Source organism: Perognathus longimembris, chromosome 2 (assembly GCF_023159225.1).
Source record: "Perognathus longimembris pacificus isolate PPM17 chromosome 2, ASM2315922v1, whole genome shotgun sequence".
In the NCBI taxonomy this organism is placed as follows: domain Eukaryota; kingdom Metazoa; phylum Chordata; class Mammalia; order Rodentia; family Heteromyidae; genus Perognathus; species Perognathus longimembris.
Window position 1 is genome coordinate 79,090,616 of NC_063162.1, and position 18,535 is coordinate 79,109,150.

General features: G+C 44.1%; 1 protein-coding gene across 7 annotated transcripts in view; it reads right to left on the reverse strand.

The window, feature by feature from the left end:
• The window catches only part of Cobl (cordon-bleu WH2 repeat protein), a 224,887-nt gene extending 207,593 nt beyond the window's left edge, over window positions 1-17,294 (reverse strand). For 5 of the 7 annotated variants that reach the window (XM_048339583.1, XM_048339580.1, XM_048339582.1 and 2 more), the window contains exon 1: window positions 17,043-17,293. In XM_048339583.1, coding sequence (XP_048195540.1) covers window positions 17,043-17,083 — 41 coding nt within the window. In that variant the 5' untranslated portion in view covers window positions 17,084-17,293. Of the gene's footprint in view, window positions 1-17,042 lie in introns of all 7 variants that reach the window. The other 2 variants (XM_048339579.1, XM_048339577.1) reach the window with 1 other exon arrangement.
• Window positions 17,295-18,535: the final 1,241 nt, after the last annotated feature.

The following is an 18,535-nucleotide window of genomic DNA, read 5'->3' on the forward strand; positions in this document are numbered from 1 at the left end:
GAGCAGAAGGAAAGCAGAGAATGAGCCTCCCATCTTCAGACTCAAGAGCTTGTAAAACTGAAATGAAATGTGAAAAATATCATTAAACAGATCCTGTAGTGACCAGATACTATAATCTTAACTTGCTTCAGCAGATACAGTAAGGACCTCAGAATCAACATAGACAAATCACATTCTGAACAGCCAATAAGATGCTAGGTTATCCACAACTGTAAACAAGCCATATTGGAGTGGAACACAGGAGGCGGGGGTAGGGGGAGCCATCTTGGATTTACATACTATCCCAGATTGTCACCACTACAAGTGTTCATGGAATCAGGAAACTCTATCTGAACAGCTTTATCCTAAGGTACCAACAGTACCGGCCAGGAAAGCTAAAGACTGACAATGCTGATGAGCGAGCAGCCTTGCTCTGCTCTGCCCCAAATTCAAGCAGTTGATGTGGTATACTTTCCCAAAGATGAGCTTCCACAGCCTTCCACAAACATGCACAAGTGCACATGTACATGTGCACATGCATGCACGCAGGCACACACAGGGCTGGGCTTTCTTAAGACACAAAGGAATGCAGTGAGGCTGCTGGGGAAGGTCACATGCAGCATGGCCCACTGCCTGTTGCCTGGGAGCCGTGGAGTTGGCTGTTAAGGAAGCATTATAATCCAAAGAACTCACAAATCCTTCCCTTCAAGCACTGCCATGGAAGAGAAAAGGAGAAAATCAGCAGTGCAGAGAGCGATCCAGGTGCTGTTTCTCTTCTTTTGTCTGTCCCTCCTGCTTCCTAATGTCCCAAGTTTCAAACTGGATGCAGGGGGACTGACCTGTGGCTTGTCTCAAGCAATGCTAATGAGGATGGGTTGTGGCTCTGGATCTGGAGGAAGCTGGCAGTTCTGCTCAGAGAAGGACATTTCCTATTAGCAACAGAAATGGTGCCTATGAAGGAAACCATAAACAATATTTGTGGATTGGTATGAGCTCTGCCACCCTGAACCAGCTGCTTCATCTCTAGATTCAATGTGTTCATCTCCAAAATGAGGACCATAATGGAACCTCACACAAGCCTACTGGCATAGAAGGATGACTGATGAAACCCATGGAAAGTATTCATTGCTTCAGTGGCCTTTTCTAGCTCACAAGACTAAGGATATTCTTGGGTTTCATGGAAACATTCAAATCCTACCAAAGTTTCAGGTGGACAGTCTAGTAGCTAGAATACACTGAGAGCTCAAAAAACTAACCCCCTTTCAATCTCACCTTACATATCAATAACACAGTTAGCAAATGGGAAAATGAATTGACAGACAATTCTCAAAAGCAATAATACAAATGGCCAATACATGAAGAAATGGTCAACACCATTGGTCACATAGAAAATGCAAATCAAAATGACACTGAGATTCCACCTCACTTCAAGTCAGTATGGCTGTCAACAAGATGTTGGCAAGAATGGAGGGGAGGGGAACCCGAATACATTTCTGGTGGGAAGGTAAACTAGTGCAAACCCTATGGACATTAATATGGAGATTTAAAAAACTAAAAATAGAACTACTTGATGATCTTGCAATACCAATCTTGGGCATTTGCTGGAAGGAATGCAGTCAGGATATAATAGAGGAACGTAACAAATCATGTTCATGGAAAAAAGCCAGATTCCCTACACCTGATGAGTGGATCAAGAAACTGTGGTACATATACACAATAGCATTATTCGGCCATAAAGAATGACATTATCTTCTACCCCACAGTTCTCATTTTAAAATGGGAAGTGTCCTAGAATACACCCACAGGTCACAGCAAGGAATAAATTGGGATCATGTATAAGGATATTAGACTGTGCCTGTCCTCATCAATGATCACAGACTGGTTGCTGTTAGGAGGCCTAGACCTAGGTCTCCCCCCTCTCTCTCTTTCCCTGTTGCTGGAACTCTCCTGAAACCCTGGCTATTCATATTCATAGTCCTCCTTTTCTGGCCTGGAGGAGATGGACGGTCTTAGAGGATGGCCATGTCTGATACATCTCTTGTTAGTACACATCACACCATCTACCAACAAGTAAGTGAATGAACCTCCAGGCCCCTTTCCTCTCCACCCCCCAAGCTATAATGGACCCCACTTATGGTCTTCCCACCATAGTTCTAGACCTTCCCTGTTGTAACTCTATTCCTGCTCATTCAGGATGGGATCACAAGACCAAACCCCTATCTTTCAGGAAAGGATCACTGCTACCTCAATTGTCCCAGTTAGGTCTTACCTTCTCTTCCTTTCTTGAAATATGCTCAGAGCAAGCTTTGTCTACTAGTACCATATTCTTCTGCTCAAAAACCTCTCCCTAGTCCACAGTTCTTCAGGGTGAAGTATTGCCTGTACTCCCAACCCATGGCAACTCAGCCCTAAGATATGCATCATGGCACCTAAGCCACATGCTGTCCCCCAGAACAGACTCTACAAGGCTTACCTTGCCTCCCAGCTTCAAAGAGTTGAACTCCTGAACAGTGTAGTCAGGGCTTTCCTTCTGTCACTTTACCTGGTCATCACTGTTTCTGTGTCCTCTCTGAGGACAGTGGCTGACCATCTCTGCAGTTTCATTCTGTGCTAAGAGGTGCTCGTGGAAGATCTATCTACTCTCACTTCATTAACAAGAACCAAACTTTGGCCTCACCCCTCCCTTGGGCATAAGAAACATGGTAGAGATAATCACATGAACAAAAAGCCAGTTCCTAGCAGTTTACCAGGATGAGAAACTCTAAGATAACTGTCCTAGTCCATTTTCTAATGCTGTCACGAAGCATCAACAGACTGTTAATTTACAAAGAATAGAGGTTCAATTAGCTCAATATCTCTGGCAGCTGAGAAGTCCAAGGTCACAGACCCAGCATTTGCTGAGAGCCTTACTGCCTACATCTCAATATGAAGGAGAGCAGCTGATGGAGACAGAGTGAGAGTGCCAGCTTGGGTCCTATTATCTTCTTATGGTGTCAATAATGGCATCCTGAGGGTCCCCACTCCTGTGAGTTTATTGAATCTCAATTCCCTCCAAATGCCATCAGCATGTAAGTTTCCAACACATGAAATCTAGGATGACACCTCTGAATTGTTGTATTATATGATCCAGGTGCATTGATAGTTTTTCCCCAAAGTACAAACAATTCTGGTGACCTGTCTGCTTCACAGCTTGATCATGAATGAGCACTACCATTTTACTACTGTTTGAGAAGAAGACATTACATAGGCCATCAAACACAGTTGTCATAACATATGACAGGCAATCTCCTGCCAGGCAGTTGAGACTCATTTTCTTGGCATGTGTGAAATTACTGGTTCAACGTAATGCTAAAACTATGACAGGAACAGGCCACTCACAGGGCTTGCATTCTTGAAGTAAGAGATTATTTCCATTACTGTCATACAGACCTGAAATTCACAAATGAGAATGTCTTCAAATACAGCCAGGAACTGATGTTTCCCACACCTCCCTTAGAAAGTGAAAACAGTTTAACATAGTTTCAGGTTAAATGCTTCTTAGAGTCACTTGTAGGGATGAAAGATATTGTATAATGGGTTCTTCCCTTTTACACACGCTGTGACATAAAACACAGCTGAGTGTAACAAGGAAAACCCTTCATCCAAAAACCAGCTATCAAGTCACCATGCTAGTAGACTTTCATGTCCAAGATGTGGTGGCTTGGGGGGGGGGGGGGAGTTTTACTCCCTCCTGGGCAGAGGAGCCTCAGAAACATAGGCAGGCCAACTTTTTAATCTCTCATAGATGTGACATAAAAATATCTACCTCAGCTAATCTGCTGCTTCACCTCCAAACACAGAATACACAAATGCCCGGATCCTCTCTGTTTAGATCCTTCTTTTATACCGTTCCCAAGAAAATCTACAGATTTGTTCAGTGTTTTGCTTTTTTTTTTTTTTAAGGTTTTAGGGCTTTTTTTTCTTTGTTGTCAAAATCAGTGTTTTGATCTAACATCCAGACAGTAACATTTAAGGAAATCATCTCTTGTTTTCATTTTTTTGTTCTTGTTTGGGTCTGGGTGTATTTTTTTTTCCTGTGGTCTACAGACTATTCACAGAAAAGTAAAGCAAAACAACAAAAAGGACAGATCTGACAAGATGGCTGACTATATTTGTGTCCAAACCAAATTGAGGTTTATTTTTGTACTTATTTTAGTGGGTAAAAGATGGCAGACAGGTACCTGGGGGTTCAGAGGGAAGATGCTTGGTCCTTGAGACCCAATAGAGTCTCAGGGCAACTTGAGAGTAACTCGGTAAGAAGGGCCCACACATCTATCACAGAGGAGAGGAGCTCTGGTCCTCCTGAGCCTTGACATCTGCTAGAATGGAAACAAACGACCGCAATGCGGAAGCTGATCAGAAATGGCATTTGTTGAGATGGCACAAGGTGCTCCCACAGCCAATCACTAACAACTCCCTCAGTCCTATTACAACCTCTCTCACACACAACCTCGCTCCCTCCCAAAGCTGTGTCTACAACATCTGCCCCAAAGCAATTTATGAATATGAAATATGGTTCTTTTTGTTTTTTGGGGTTTTTTTTTTTTTTTTTTTTTTGCCAGTCTGGGGCTTGGACTCAGGGCCTGAGCACTGTCCCTGGCTTCTTTTTGCTCAAGGCTAGCTAGCACTCTGCCACTTGAGCCACAGTGCCACTTCTGGCCATTTCCTATAAATGTGGTGCTGGGGAATCGAATCCAGGGCTTCATGTATACGAGGCGAACACTCTTGCCACAAGACCATATTCCCAGCCCTGAAATATGGTTCTTTATTAATGCCTACTGCTATTCTTCATGCCGGTTATACATTCCTCATCCAGACTGATGGGTTGTTGGGAGAAAAACTACAATAGGAAACTACTGTGTATGAGGCATGCTACGTGATTCTTTTGCTCCTGATCTAATTATCTCATAATCTTTGTAATCGAAGTAAGTGCCCTTAGGAGGGACAAGGAGGCCAGCCAACTCCTCCCCGTGACACAGCTCTCAAGGGCAAGAATATATTTGCCTTCCCACCCCATGTTCCATAGACCACACTCTCACCACAGAAGTGACTGAGGAGCCACAAACCACATGTGCCACTGGAGCAAGGCCCCTGTTCCTGCCCCTTATCCCCCGTGTCAGTGTCAGCAGCTTCCTGTGGAGCAAGGGCTGCCTTCCCAAATCCCTCTGACAAAGGAGAGAAGGATACAAATAAAACCTTGTAAAGATTCTTTCTAAAAAACTTAGCAGAGGAGCCTAATGGCTCATGCCAGTAATACAAGCTACTCAGGAGGCTGAGATCTGACGAGATTCAAATCTACCTGGGCAGAAAAGTCCGTGGGACTCTTGTTTTCAAACAACCACCAAACCCCAGAAGTAGAACTATGGCCCAAGTGCTCACCTTGATAAAAAATAAGCCAAGTGAAACTGCAAGGCTCTGAGTTCAAGTCCCAATATAGGCGCACACTTGTGCGCACACGCACACACACACATACACACACACCACCACCAACAACAACAACAACAAATTTCACATGTTTAAAACAAATGAAAACATGTTTTCATGGCAAGGAAGAGTCTACATTATAAACATCCTCCACCCTGCCTCACAGGCGTTATTAAAGCCCAGTGCCGTTTAAAGGCAAGCCATCCATTACTTCACACTAAATTCCTTGGGTAAATTCTCATCTTGATATAAGAATCCAGCATCATTTTGAACTCAGAAAACGAAAAGACACCTTCAAGAAAACATTTTAAACTGACTATAACAGTACACACCTATAATCCAAGCTACTTAGAAGGCAGGGCAGGAGCTTCCTGGTCTGGAGCCAGCCAGATGGGGGAAGTGAGAGGGGGCAGAAATGTCACTGTGACCCTGTCTCAGAGAATAAGCTGGACAAAGTAGTAGTTCAAACCTGTCAATCCAGCTACATGGGAGGAGGAAACAGGATTATAGTCCTAGGCTAGATCAAGCACAGACCTAAAAATATCTGAATAACTTAAAGCAAAAAAAAAAAACAAAAACCCACCACCAAAACCCTAAACCTAAAGGCAGAAGGTTTGGCTAAAGAGGTAGAGCACTTGCCTAGCCAGCAAAAGGCTCTAAGTTCAAACCCCAGTAAAGAAGGAAGGGAAAAAGGGACATTATGAACCAAAAATAAACCTTTCTTCCTCATAAGATGATCACCACAGGCATTTTATCACAGTAATGGGAAGCTAAGTAATACAAATAAAGATCAGTGCACCCAAGGAGAACAAGCAACATCAAGATCATAATCCACCAAGTACTTCTGAAGTGTTCTTAAGAGCTGTACCTCTTTAGATTAACAATAAAACTTACATTCCATTTACTTTTATTTTAGGTTGAACTAAAATTCTTTTTCTGGGCAACCAGCTATCATCAGGCTCGTTAGGCTTTTCACCGCCACAAGGCCCTTCCTCTCCCTGCTCCAACAAGTCCTTGCAAAAGAACATCAGCCGGGGCTGGGAATATGGCCTAGTGGCAAGAGCACTTGCCTCCTACACATGAAGCTCTCGGTTCGATTCCCCAGCACCACATATATGGAAAACGGCCAGAAGGGGCGCTGTGGCTCAGGTGGCAGGGTGCTAGCCTTGAGTGGGAAGAAGCCAGGGACAGTGCTCAGGCCCTGAGTCCAAGGCCCAGGACTGGCCAAAAAAAAAAAAAAAAAGAACATCAGCCCTTAAAAGACCCCACAAATACCAACCAAAACCCTATCAATGGAGTCCATGACCCCATCGGGAAGGGGCAGATAAAAGAATCACCCAGCTCATCCATGAATCACACCTCAGTCTGAAGTACCTAATACTAACCTAAGAAAATGCAATTAGTAAATTAGTGAATTAGGGTTCTGCAAAGCTTCTACTTTGAAGGAAGCTCATTTACTGAGCAAAACAAGAGCTCTGTGCTTTCATTAAATATATCAGGACAGACACAGTGAGCTGAATCACATCCAGTACAAAGAGGAGGCTTTTCAGTGTTTATTAATTCATAAGCTAGGATCAAGGCACAACTGGTTGCTGGAGGGGTGGGAGAGTCTAGATTTGACTGCTCCTATTAATTCATAAATGCTTTTCCTATGCACAACTGCTGGGTATGGAACTTTCCTGCCACACACCACATATTTACTTATGCAACTAGAAATGCCCTAGTATTATGACAAGCAGGTGACACAAGAAGACTCGAGGACAAGGAAGGAATCACAATGATGCTCATAAGCACACTGCTTCAGAAGCAAAATGCTGCTGAGAAAGTAGAGTGGCTCAGAAATGAAAGAAATGTCATCAACTACCCTGCAAGAAGCCAGCAGAGGCTCTGGCAAAGGGAACCCAGGAAACTAAGCTTTCTCTTCTACTTGGGTCCATGAGAAAACCTGGAGATGAGGAGCTGGACACTGGAATCTAGATGGAAGATTCATGAGAGAGATCAGTCATTGTGAAGGTTTCCCTGAGCCTGGTCAAGCCACCCCAACCGGCCAAGCTATACCTTGCTGTCAGCCAGAAGGAAGTATTGCCCCAAATGACTAAAGGGCAGAAGGCAAGGCCTTCCAGAGGCCTGCTTTTGTTTTCTCCTTTGAGAAAAATGTCTAGCTGAAGAAAGAGAATCATTCCAAAAAAGAATGGTAAAACACTATGGTAAAATAAAAAACAAATCACAATAAAGAAATGCTCCAAATAGAGGTAGGCCAATCTCCAAATTAGCATCCATTTACTTCTGTAAAATTCCCATACTCATTTCATCCTATACATTTTCTTTCAGTATTAAATATATCTAAAAGTGAGCCAGATGCTGGTGACTTATGCTTGTACTCGTAGCTACTCAGAGGATTGAGATATGAGGATCATAACTCAAAGCCAGTAAGGTCAGAAAACTCTGTGAGGCTCCTAATTCCAATTAACCACCAAAGGCCAGGAGTGCAACTGTAGCTCAAGTGGTAGGGCTCCAGCCTGGATTGAAAAGGCCAAGTAAGACTGCAAGGCTCTGAGTCCAATCCTCAGTACTAGCACAAACAAACATATCCTGAATTGGTAAAAGACAACCACTTATGGTTTGTATAGCACAAGGAATTCTCAGGCTTCATTAGTCCAACTAAAACTTTTTAATCAAATCAGATGATTTGGCAAACGTCAAAACAGGCCTACAAAGCATTCTCCATGAACATGATTTTTGTTAGGACAGTAATCACCATGACATAATAATGGCTTAGGCACAAAGTAGGAGGCACAACACTTCCCTTCCACCCAAAACCAAGTCAACACAGTAATTATAGGCAGCAAGACAGAAGAGCAGACAGATGGATGGGGGACTCTTGGCAAGGACCTATTTCAGAGGCAAATGTCGAGGTTATGACTAGAGTCAACCTGTCTCTTTCCAACCTAATAGTTTGTTTGGTGCATTTTGCTCTTAATTAGTAGGGTTCTAGACAACAAAACTATATTTAGAAACTAAAATATTAATTACCCCCTACAAAAAAAAAGTATACACATTTTCAGAACTGTCACTCCCTACCCCCAGGATTTTTTTTTTGCCAGTCCTTGGGGCTTGGGACTCAGGGCCTGAGCACTGTCCCTGGCTTCTTTTTGCTCAAGGCTAGCACTCTACCACTTGAGCCACAGTGCCACTTCTGGCATTGAACTCAGGGCTTCATGTATACAAGGCAAGCACTCTACCACTAGGCCAAATTCCCAGCCCCCCAAGATTTTTTTAACACAATTTTGGAATAATTAAGTATGGAAAAGCACTGCTAGAATGGGCTTAAGAATCTCTTGCTTTGCCAGGTGATGGGATGTACCCCCTCATACCAACACACACACACACACACACACACACACACACACACACACACACACACACACGAGTAAGGGAAGATGAGAAAATAAGACTATGAGCAAACATTGGTTTTCTCATCAACTTCCTTAGCCTTATTTTGCTAGTTAGCCACTTAATTGCTCAAACTACTTACATAACTGCAACGTCAGTGCACTGGGTCTTTTGCTTCTTCTAGTTCTGACACTCAGGCCCCAAGGAGCAATCAAGACCCTGTGCTTTGTAGATGCTCCTTGTCATTGTGGTCCAAATCCAGGTCCCCCCCCCCACACACCCCGCCTCTCTCTGCCACCAAGCAGGAAGGCAGGAGACTCTGACTTTCCCTATGGTTGGTCTGGGGAATCATCTTACTCTATCTGTCCAAGTTGGCACCCCCTATCAACAAGTAGATGTGGCCTGAATAAAGAAGAGTATGAGACACTGTAACAAGCAAAACACACCACCCACCACTTCAGTGTGTCAGACAGGAAGCCTTTGGGATGACAGTCTAAATGTCACTCCTCTCTCATATGCATGGATGGGAATGTCTTCTCTGTAGACACAGGGCAAGACTGAAGGTATACACCATGTCTGTGCTCAGAGCTGGCATGGACACTATTATTAGAAATGCCAGCTACCAAGCCAGGTGATATTGGCTCATGTCTGTAATCCTACTTAGGTGGCTGAGATCTAAGGATCACAGTCTGAAGCCAGCTCAGGCAGTCAAATCTGTGGGGCTCTTATCTCCAATTAACGGCAAGAAGTGAGAGTGGCTTAAGTGGTAGTGTCAGTTTTAAGGGACAGTGCCTAGGCCCTGAGTTCAAGCAAGCCCCAGTACTGGCACAAATATCTATATCTGTATCTATATTTATACCTATCTTCATATATATGTTATATATAACATAATTTATTATGTATTTATAAATAATATATACAATTTATACATATATATTTATGTATGTGTATGTGTATATATATGAGACAAGCAAAAGAACTGCCAGCTGCCAACAGCTTACATTAGATTACCTCTATCTATCAGCTGCACCATGGAGCCTGGATTATGTCTTGTGTGTTACTTTCTGAACAAATTAAGGGCATATTTTTTCAGGAGAGCCTAGAAACTGTTAGGAACATACTTTCCCAAGACAGCTGGAGACTTCTCAGGACACTAGCAGAAGGAAGAGAAGAACCACAAGCTGACCATGGTACATGCTACCTCCCTCCAACTCATTTGTTCCTGAGTACGTCCTAGACCTCACCATGTTGAAAATAAGATCATGCTGGCAGCTGGCTCTGTTCCCCTGGTCTTCAAGCCCCTCTTTAATGAGAGACTTGTAATTATAAGTGGGATAAGAGGACATGAGGGAAGAGCTACATGTAACCTGCACTGAACAGCAAAGAGCTTGTGCCCCATCCATCCCCATTCCCAAGGCAATGCTAATAAGGAAGGCAGCCCTGGCCAAAAAACAGAAGAAAAAACCAACTCCCTGATAATTCCACACCCTGATGCTAGTCTAGACTACCCACATGGAATTCCAGCTGAGGGAAAGACTTTTTTGCCTCTTAAATCATCACTTTATGGCTCTCAAAATAAGGCATCCAACGCCTCTCATTTGTAAGGAACAGGGCTGCCTTATCACTGGCAGGCAGAGTCAGAGCCTATCTGTTAGATATAATGCAGTGCCAGCTGATGTGTCTGTTCTATATAGAGTCTGGCAGAAACAAGATTAAGTGGCAATTTAAGAAAAAGTCGATTTTTGGAAACAGGAATCTATCTTATTCTGGAAGAGGTTAAATCATATGATTTTAGAGAATGTGAGTCCCTAAGACAAGAAGTAGAGCTCACTTCACTTGCTGAATTCTAACTGTACACCCTATGCCTCGGACAGATGATAGAAAAACAAATAAAATGGATGCCTTCCAGAGCTCAGAATTCCATGTGAGAACAGGCCAGAAGAAAGTCATGCTCCCAGGGAGGGATTGTAATAGAGAAAAGCTTAATGATAATGACAGGAGGGGCAGATGGCAGCAAGCTAGTCATCCTTCTAGAGGTCTTGGAAGGGAAGTTCTACTATAACCTGAAAAATGGACTAACCATTCTAGGAAAATAAAAAAGGCTTCCCAGGGTAGGAGGGGAAGGAGGAGGCAGCGGGCAGAGTTCTGGGATAGGAACTACAGTTGTCCAGGGAAACTGAGAAAAGCCTAGGTTGAAAGTAAAGCAGATGAAGAATTCAGTTCCTCCCCATCTTGTACTGAGCCATTGTACCAGCCATTTGTTAAGTGTGTTAATCATCTTGTACTAGCCACTCTCCTATGTAGCACAGCCCTGACAGAGCATGTACTACCCTGCAGAGAGTGTTACTAGACAACTTGCAGCTGGATCTACCAGCAGGAGCCACATCAGGAAGACCCCAGGCCTCACCACAAAGAGTAAATTTAATCTTGCCTGATTGGCACCAGGGCCCCTATCTTCTCATTCCTGAGCCCATGTTCTTCCCACTCAACATTTCTTGTCAGTCTTTGACAAGAGATAGTCGAAGTCAAATAGGATTAACAAATAAGAAGAAGGTATTCTGAATCTTGCCTTTTCTGGCCTAAAAGGACCCAGATCCCCTTACCATGCCAAGTGCCCATCTTTAGATGCCCTTGCTATGCTCTGTCTGGAAGGCGATGGAAGTATTAGACTCCTAAGGAGAGGGCTCTTCACCTGGATTATTGGGCAGTGGATACTAGATAGGCACAGGGGTTAAGGGCAGATAAAGAAGATGTGTGTGTGTGTGTGTGTGTGTGTGTGTGTGTGTGTGTGTGTGTGTGTGTGTGTGGTCCTGGGGCCTAAAACTCAGGGCCTGGGCACTATCCATTAGCTTTTTCACTCAAAGCTGGTGGTCTACCATTTGAGCCACAACTCCACTTTCAGCATTATGCTGGTTAATTGGATATAGAGTCACAGATTTCCTGCCTGGTCTGGCTATGAACGATGATCCTCAGATCTCAGGCTCCTGAGAAGCTAGAATTACTCATATCAACTGCCGGCACCAGACTCAAAGAATCAGTACTCTTGATTAGCTGATGTATCTCTACAGATTTGTTTCCATGAATAAGAACCTCAGATTTCTCTAAACCAATAGAAATCTCTCAAAACAGCATCACCAGTTTTGGTGGATGTGGAACTAGGATCCACTAAAGTATTTACATGGAAGCATCTGTGACGCATGTAGTCTGACACTTGATTTTAAAAGTTTTTGATTTTCCTTATTTTAATAGAAATAACGTTGACTGGAGAATTTTTTTCTAGTTGGATTTGGCTTATTAGCAATAGGATCCTGGCCAGTAGGCACTCATACCAGATGAGGAGATTAGGTAGATGGTGGTAAAATCTGAGAACTTCAGGATTCTACCAGCTGAGGATAAGCCATCTTTCTCTAGAGAAGCTTATACAGACTCATGAAGAATGGTCTTTCTACTTGTAGTAGGAAATATATATATATATATATATATATATATATATATATATATAGTTGGTGACCCATTGTTATTTGTCATTCCAACATCCACAGCACACAGGAATCTAGTTAGGAGCATTATTATTCTTAAAAGCAATCACCAGTCTGGCACCAGTGGCTCACATATGTAAGCTTAGCTAATCAGGAGGCTGAGATCCAAGAATAAAGGTTCAAAGCCAATCTGGGCAGGAAAGTCTGGAAGATGCTTATTTCCAATAATCAGTAAAAAGCCAAAAGTAGAGCTGTGGCTCAAGTGGTACAGTGCTAGCCTTGAGGAAAAAAACAAGCAAGAGTATGAGGCCCTGAGTTCATACCACACTACCAGCATGTGTGTGCACACATCCCCCCCACAGTATAATTAGCATTGTTAGCTTTATATAAAGCAACCAAACCCCCTACTAAGCATACATGAAAAAAATGATAAGCAGAAAATAGCTTAACACATTTTAACCAAAGAAAATGTACAAAGATAAATAAAAGTTTTCATTGTGTCCTGTAATAATCAGATATGGGTTGCTATAGTACAAGGTAAATGGAACTCATCACTATAATTAAACAACACATAAAATCCATAGGGCTCATGATTAAATGTGGATGAGGGGAAAGGGTGTAGAAAAACATGACATGATATATATACAAATTCACTGGTATATGTATTCACTTAGTTGAATTCTAAATGATAACCACATGCTATTTCACATTTGCACATCTTCCATGTAGCCACTATTTTGATATCATTTTTTTCTGCTCAGTTCTTAAAAACTTTGAATCAACTAAAAAAATTCATAAATGTAATAACAAAGCACAAAAGGCTTGTAACTTTAAACCAGTCATTATGGTGTACAAATACATCTTATAATAAATGCTTTCTTAGTAATTGTGGATGTGTAATTGGGTACACACAGTTATGACTTCATTTCCCGGGTCTCAAATTAAAGAGGACACCAAATGCAGACCTGTATAAATGTAGGTGCTGTCACCTCTCCTGAGTTGCATTGCCACCCAATAATAATCTATTCTCCCCATGAATGGGAGAAGGGCATGAGACATGGCCAGGAGGGCCTTCAGACTCAGTACCAGAGGCAGATGGAATAACACTACAAATATCTTACACCCAATGTTTCCTCACAACCACTGAGAAAGAATCAAGAAAAATGCTGCATGGGGTTAATGTATGAAAGAGAAAAAGTCAGACTTCTCCTGCTAATAAAATTTACAACTACAAAAAATTTAAGTTCCTAGATATACACATTGAGAAATCCCTAGTCCCTAAACTTGTCATTCTTCGATAAATTGCCAAAATAAGGAATAATTCATAAGTAACATCTCTATAAAACAGCTAGAATTCACTAGTAAATTTTAATGTAACATAATTACTACAGGTTTCTCATTTCAAAGAATGTAGGATCATTTATTTAAAAGCAAACTGTCCCAGAAATCTAAATGCCCTTCTATAGTTATAGTTAATACTCTTTATTTAATATCTAAACACTTATGAGGGCTTCATACAAAATACAATTATGGCTAGTGCAGGTTACTCTCAAGAGGTATAGGCCTCTGATATTTGTGTTGGCTGATGAAAGATAAGAATAGCTTAAATTATCATATTGAGCCAAGCATGGTGACACACACCTGTAATCCCAGCACTGGGGGAGGCTAAGGTAGGAGGATTATAAATTCAAGGCCAATCTGGGTCACATAATGAGGTTTTGTTGCACACAAAACTTCACCCATTTTAATTATTTTCTTCAAATTATGTTTTGTTCTATTAATTTACTAATTACAAATCTGTGAAAAGAGGTAATAGGTTTAGCTAAGTGAAGATAAATTATTTTTTCCATAAGCAAACTATATGAACACAGGTTTTGATCAAATTCACCTGCTGTTTTGTCACTACAGTCTTTCCTATTCCACATATGTCTTTCTTCCAAAGAAAGAAGCAAGTAACTGCCATCCTAAAAAATTCCAAACCTTCTGTCCCTTATTCATAGAATGCATATGCAAAATTCAGCCCAGAGTTCCACAACAACTACTGACAGAATGCCACAAACAATGGAACAGATAAATTAACTTAACAGACACAGCATGGCCTTAAAACCTCATCAAAAAGTGATTGGCATTTATCTATGTTCTAGAATATTCTGTCAACTATTACATTTCACACTAGTCAATTTAAGCTCTAAAACTGCCTAAACAACAAGTCTGATTTGTAAATACCTCCTCTTTTCCAAAAGAACTACTTATGCAGATATTTTTTAAATCCTAAGTCATCATTTCAATGAAATTACTAATAAAAATGTGATCTTGATTGAAGTAAAATTTGTGTTTGTGTTCTTAACAAAGTAAGTAGTATCTACTAGTAACTTAGATGAATTCGTACTCTCCAGCCCATTTGCCTCTTCAGTAATCTTACACAAAGGTCCTTCAGGCCCTGTTTTGTATGTGGTCTTCTGAATACATTGTGCCAGAACTAGCCGGTGAGAACCCAGAACCAGGATGACTCACAACTTAAACAACGGCAAATTCATCACAGCAGTTGTTCATTGACACATGGGAAAAGATAGCTAGAAAAGTCTACTATTATAATCAACCTTTGCAGTATGGAATAGAAGACAACTTTCTTCTCAAGCACATTGCAAATACTGCCTATTCTCCAGGGACAAAGGAAACAATAATTTCAGCCATATGCCAACAGTTCAATTACCCCAATAATAAATGACAGCCAGAAATTTCACAACCCCATCTATCCTTGGCTAGGAAAGCAGTACACTACCTAAAGTTAAAAAACTCACTGCCATTTCTTTCCTCAAATATCAACACAAAATATTTTACTATTATGCTTGTAATTCTCTTCAGAAAATTAAAAACACACTGATATTTTCTGAATGCTTCTTTAAAGTATTAAAGAATAGTAAATAATACCTCAGGGTAACAGAAGTTAAAACAGTATGTCTACACTTCTTGGTCAAAGATATCCTAACAAATCAGATAGTGTAAATTTGAGGGTAAAAGAGTCAAATGTCAGTAACGATAACTTCAAGCTTTGTGATCAAATCCATAAGCAAAGTCCTTTATCTCTTTGTGGTTCCTTTTGAAGGCCAGTCGGTGCTCCCCAATTTTGGGAAAAGGCAACCAAGTATACCTCTTGGCGGCACATCAGCAGGCATTATTTTCAGCTCTCTAACTAGACTTCTTTACAGATACTCCTGGGACACTGTTTTACTGGCCTCTGAAATGCTCCCCTTGTGTTTATTTTAAGGTGACAGTGACAAAACAATTCAATTGTAAACATGTTTGTTTCATAAACCATGAAAGCCAATGATTTAAATGCAATTCTTTTTCCTGATTCCATAGGTTATTTGGGGATGCCCGATTGTTATGAAATGAAGATTTCCCATATTTATTTCCTTTGGGGGAGTATTTATTCTAAAGGAATTATACAACTTCAAGTGCACTACAAATAAATTCTAATATTCCCCCACTCCAATATTATTTGAGATAGTAACTGAGCTCACTTTTTGCTGGATTTAAAGGGAGATGGTGGTCGTTTTTTAACATGAAAATGCTTTAAAAAAAAAAAAAGAGGGGTTACAGAAGCGTTTTGGGTTGTTTTTTTTTTTAAGTCAAATGAAAAACCTTTTCCACATTTTGAGGACACTCAGCCATAGGGCAGGGTGAGTCAGTGGGACCTAATGCAAAAGAAAAGAGATTTGCTGTCCTTGAAGCTGCCTCCCACAGTCCAGTTGCTGGAGTGGAAAGTGGGCCATTGGGTGAGCAGGTGCAGGGCCCACCCCAACTCATTCCATTGGCAATACTCAACACATTTGCTGGGAAGAGCCAGAGGTCGGAGGTCCGGGCTCCATGCACTGAGATCCTCAGTCCACAGGGGCTGCCTTGGGGCGGGCCTGGCCGTTCGGGATGGGCATGCATGGGCAAGGTGCAGCCTGGCTCCGGACCTGGTTACTAGCGGGATTGTTCGTCCTGTATCAGGGAAGTTGGTATTTCTTCAAGTTCAATCCCAAATATGCCTTGGAATCCCTAACCGTTAGTTGTGGGAACAGAAAAAAGAAACCCGGAAAGGTTTGGGCACAAGTGGAACGTCCAAGACAGGAACGGCAATCTTGACATGCAGGTCCCGAGGGCCATCTGCACTTTGAGTTCAGGTCCTAATGCTGAGCCCACGGCATTGTTAGGGGAGACCCCAGAATGGAAACGCGGGAATCAGAAACAGCTGTCTCGAAAACCTCAGGGCAGCGCCTTCCACACACAGCACTGAGACCTCCGGGCTAAGTCGGCCTTTGAAGTCAGGGCTTCCCTTCAAGTGGCAGAGGGGCACCGGGCCACCAAGGCCCGAGACGGGGCTCTGGAACTCCCACCAGCCGGAATCGAGGCCGCCCTGACCCCCGCCAGCCTCCCGGGAGCTGCAGCGCGAGCCCTGCTGGCGGGGGACCTCGGGCCTGAGTGGAGGCTGTGCGTGCGGGGGCCCCCACAAGGGCTCCCACACACAAACACCGGGGAGTGCGCCCGGGCCTGGCCGACTCGGTTACCTGAGCAACGACCCGGGCGACTCAAGCGCACCACCCTCCCCGCCGCCACCCCAACCCCGCGGGGCGCGCGGGCCGAGCCCTACGCCGGAGGCCGACACCCCCAGCCCCAGCGCGCGGGGCGGGCGCAGCGTATCGGCCCCCTCCGGGTGCCAGAGCCCTCCCTGCCGCTTACCCGCTGGGGGGCTTGGCCGCCAAAGCGCGCGGCGCCTCCATGGTGTACACGGGCCGGCGAGTGAGGCGCTGGCTGCGGCGGCCGTCGTCCTCATTCACTTTTTCCGCGCTGACCCATCGCCCTCCCACGCGGGGCTGGCGGAGGACACCGGCCGAGGCGAGAGGACGGAAGCGGCTGCAAGCGTCCCGGGCGGGGAGGTGGGCGGGGGCGCGGGCCGCGCAGGGAGGGACTGGCGGCGACGCGGGGCGGGGGCGCGGCGCACCTTGCTCCCCGCGCCCCCGCCCCGGCTGGCTCCGCCGCGCCCCCCGGAGCGCCGCCCCGCCCCGCCCCGCCCCGCCCCGCCCAGCAGCCAGCGCGCGCACGCAACACTCTAGGCGCGCCAATGCGGCGCGCGTCCCCTGCGCGGGACAGAGGGCAATATGGGCTGGGGGGGAGGGCCGGGGGGAACACTCCGCGAAGGGCTCCCCCACCTCCTCGCCTTTCCCCAGGCTCCTCTGCCCCCAGAAGAAGTGCAGCCACCTCTGGGTGCGGGAGGTGGGGTGAGCGGTGGTGTCCTGATCCTCCGGGGCCAGGAGGGAACACCTGCCTATCCGTGGCTCTGCGAGGTTCGGTGGGCAGCCGAGTAGGGAAAAGGGCCCAACTGGAGTAAGAGAAGGTAGGAAGGTAACGTTCCCAAGAGTTCAGTGCAAGCGGCCCGAGAACCCGGGAGAATGTTGATCCATGCCAGGGACCTAGTGTGTGGGGGGTGGCAAAGTGGGGTTCTGGATCACAAGCACCTTGAGAATTTAGGAGAAATGCAGGGAGTGTGTGTGTTGATCCTGGGGCTTTAATTTGGGGCCTGGTCACTGTCCCAGGATTATTTATTTATTTATTTATTTATTTGCTCAAGGCTAGCGCTCTACCATTTGAACCATAGATCCGCTTCTGGCTTTTTTGGTGATCAGTTGGAAATAAATTGGAGAGGACTGCCCGGGATAGGTTGTTCCTCAGATCTCAGCTTCCAGAGTAGCTAGGATTACAGGTGTGAGTTCCTGGCTCCAGGCCAGGGATCTTTTTTGAGGAGCAGAGAGGAGGGAGAAGTGAGGAGGTCCTACCAAATCTGAAACCATGAAGGCTAACAGTGTGGCCTGAGTTACATCGAGGAGAACTCGAGTTGGATGAACTTTTGAGTGTGACAGTCCAGTCTACTGGAGACTATTGGTCACTGCTGTCTCCCTTCCCCGGACAGCCCAGTGTGGACTGAACCCCTGCTGCTGGGACAGCAGAGCAAATCTTATATCTGATCGGCCAAACCCACACTGTTCTAATTCACTCCCAGGAAATGAGAGGCAGAGAGGTAGAGACAGGAGAGAGAGAGAGGAAAAAAAGGGACGGTTTTATTGTTAAGATCTGTCCATCAAAAATGAACATTTTTGTCCCGTGCTGGTGGCTCAAGCCTATAATTCTAGCTACTCAAAAGGCTAAAACCTGAAAATCATGGTTCAAAGTCAGCT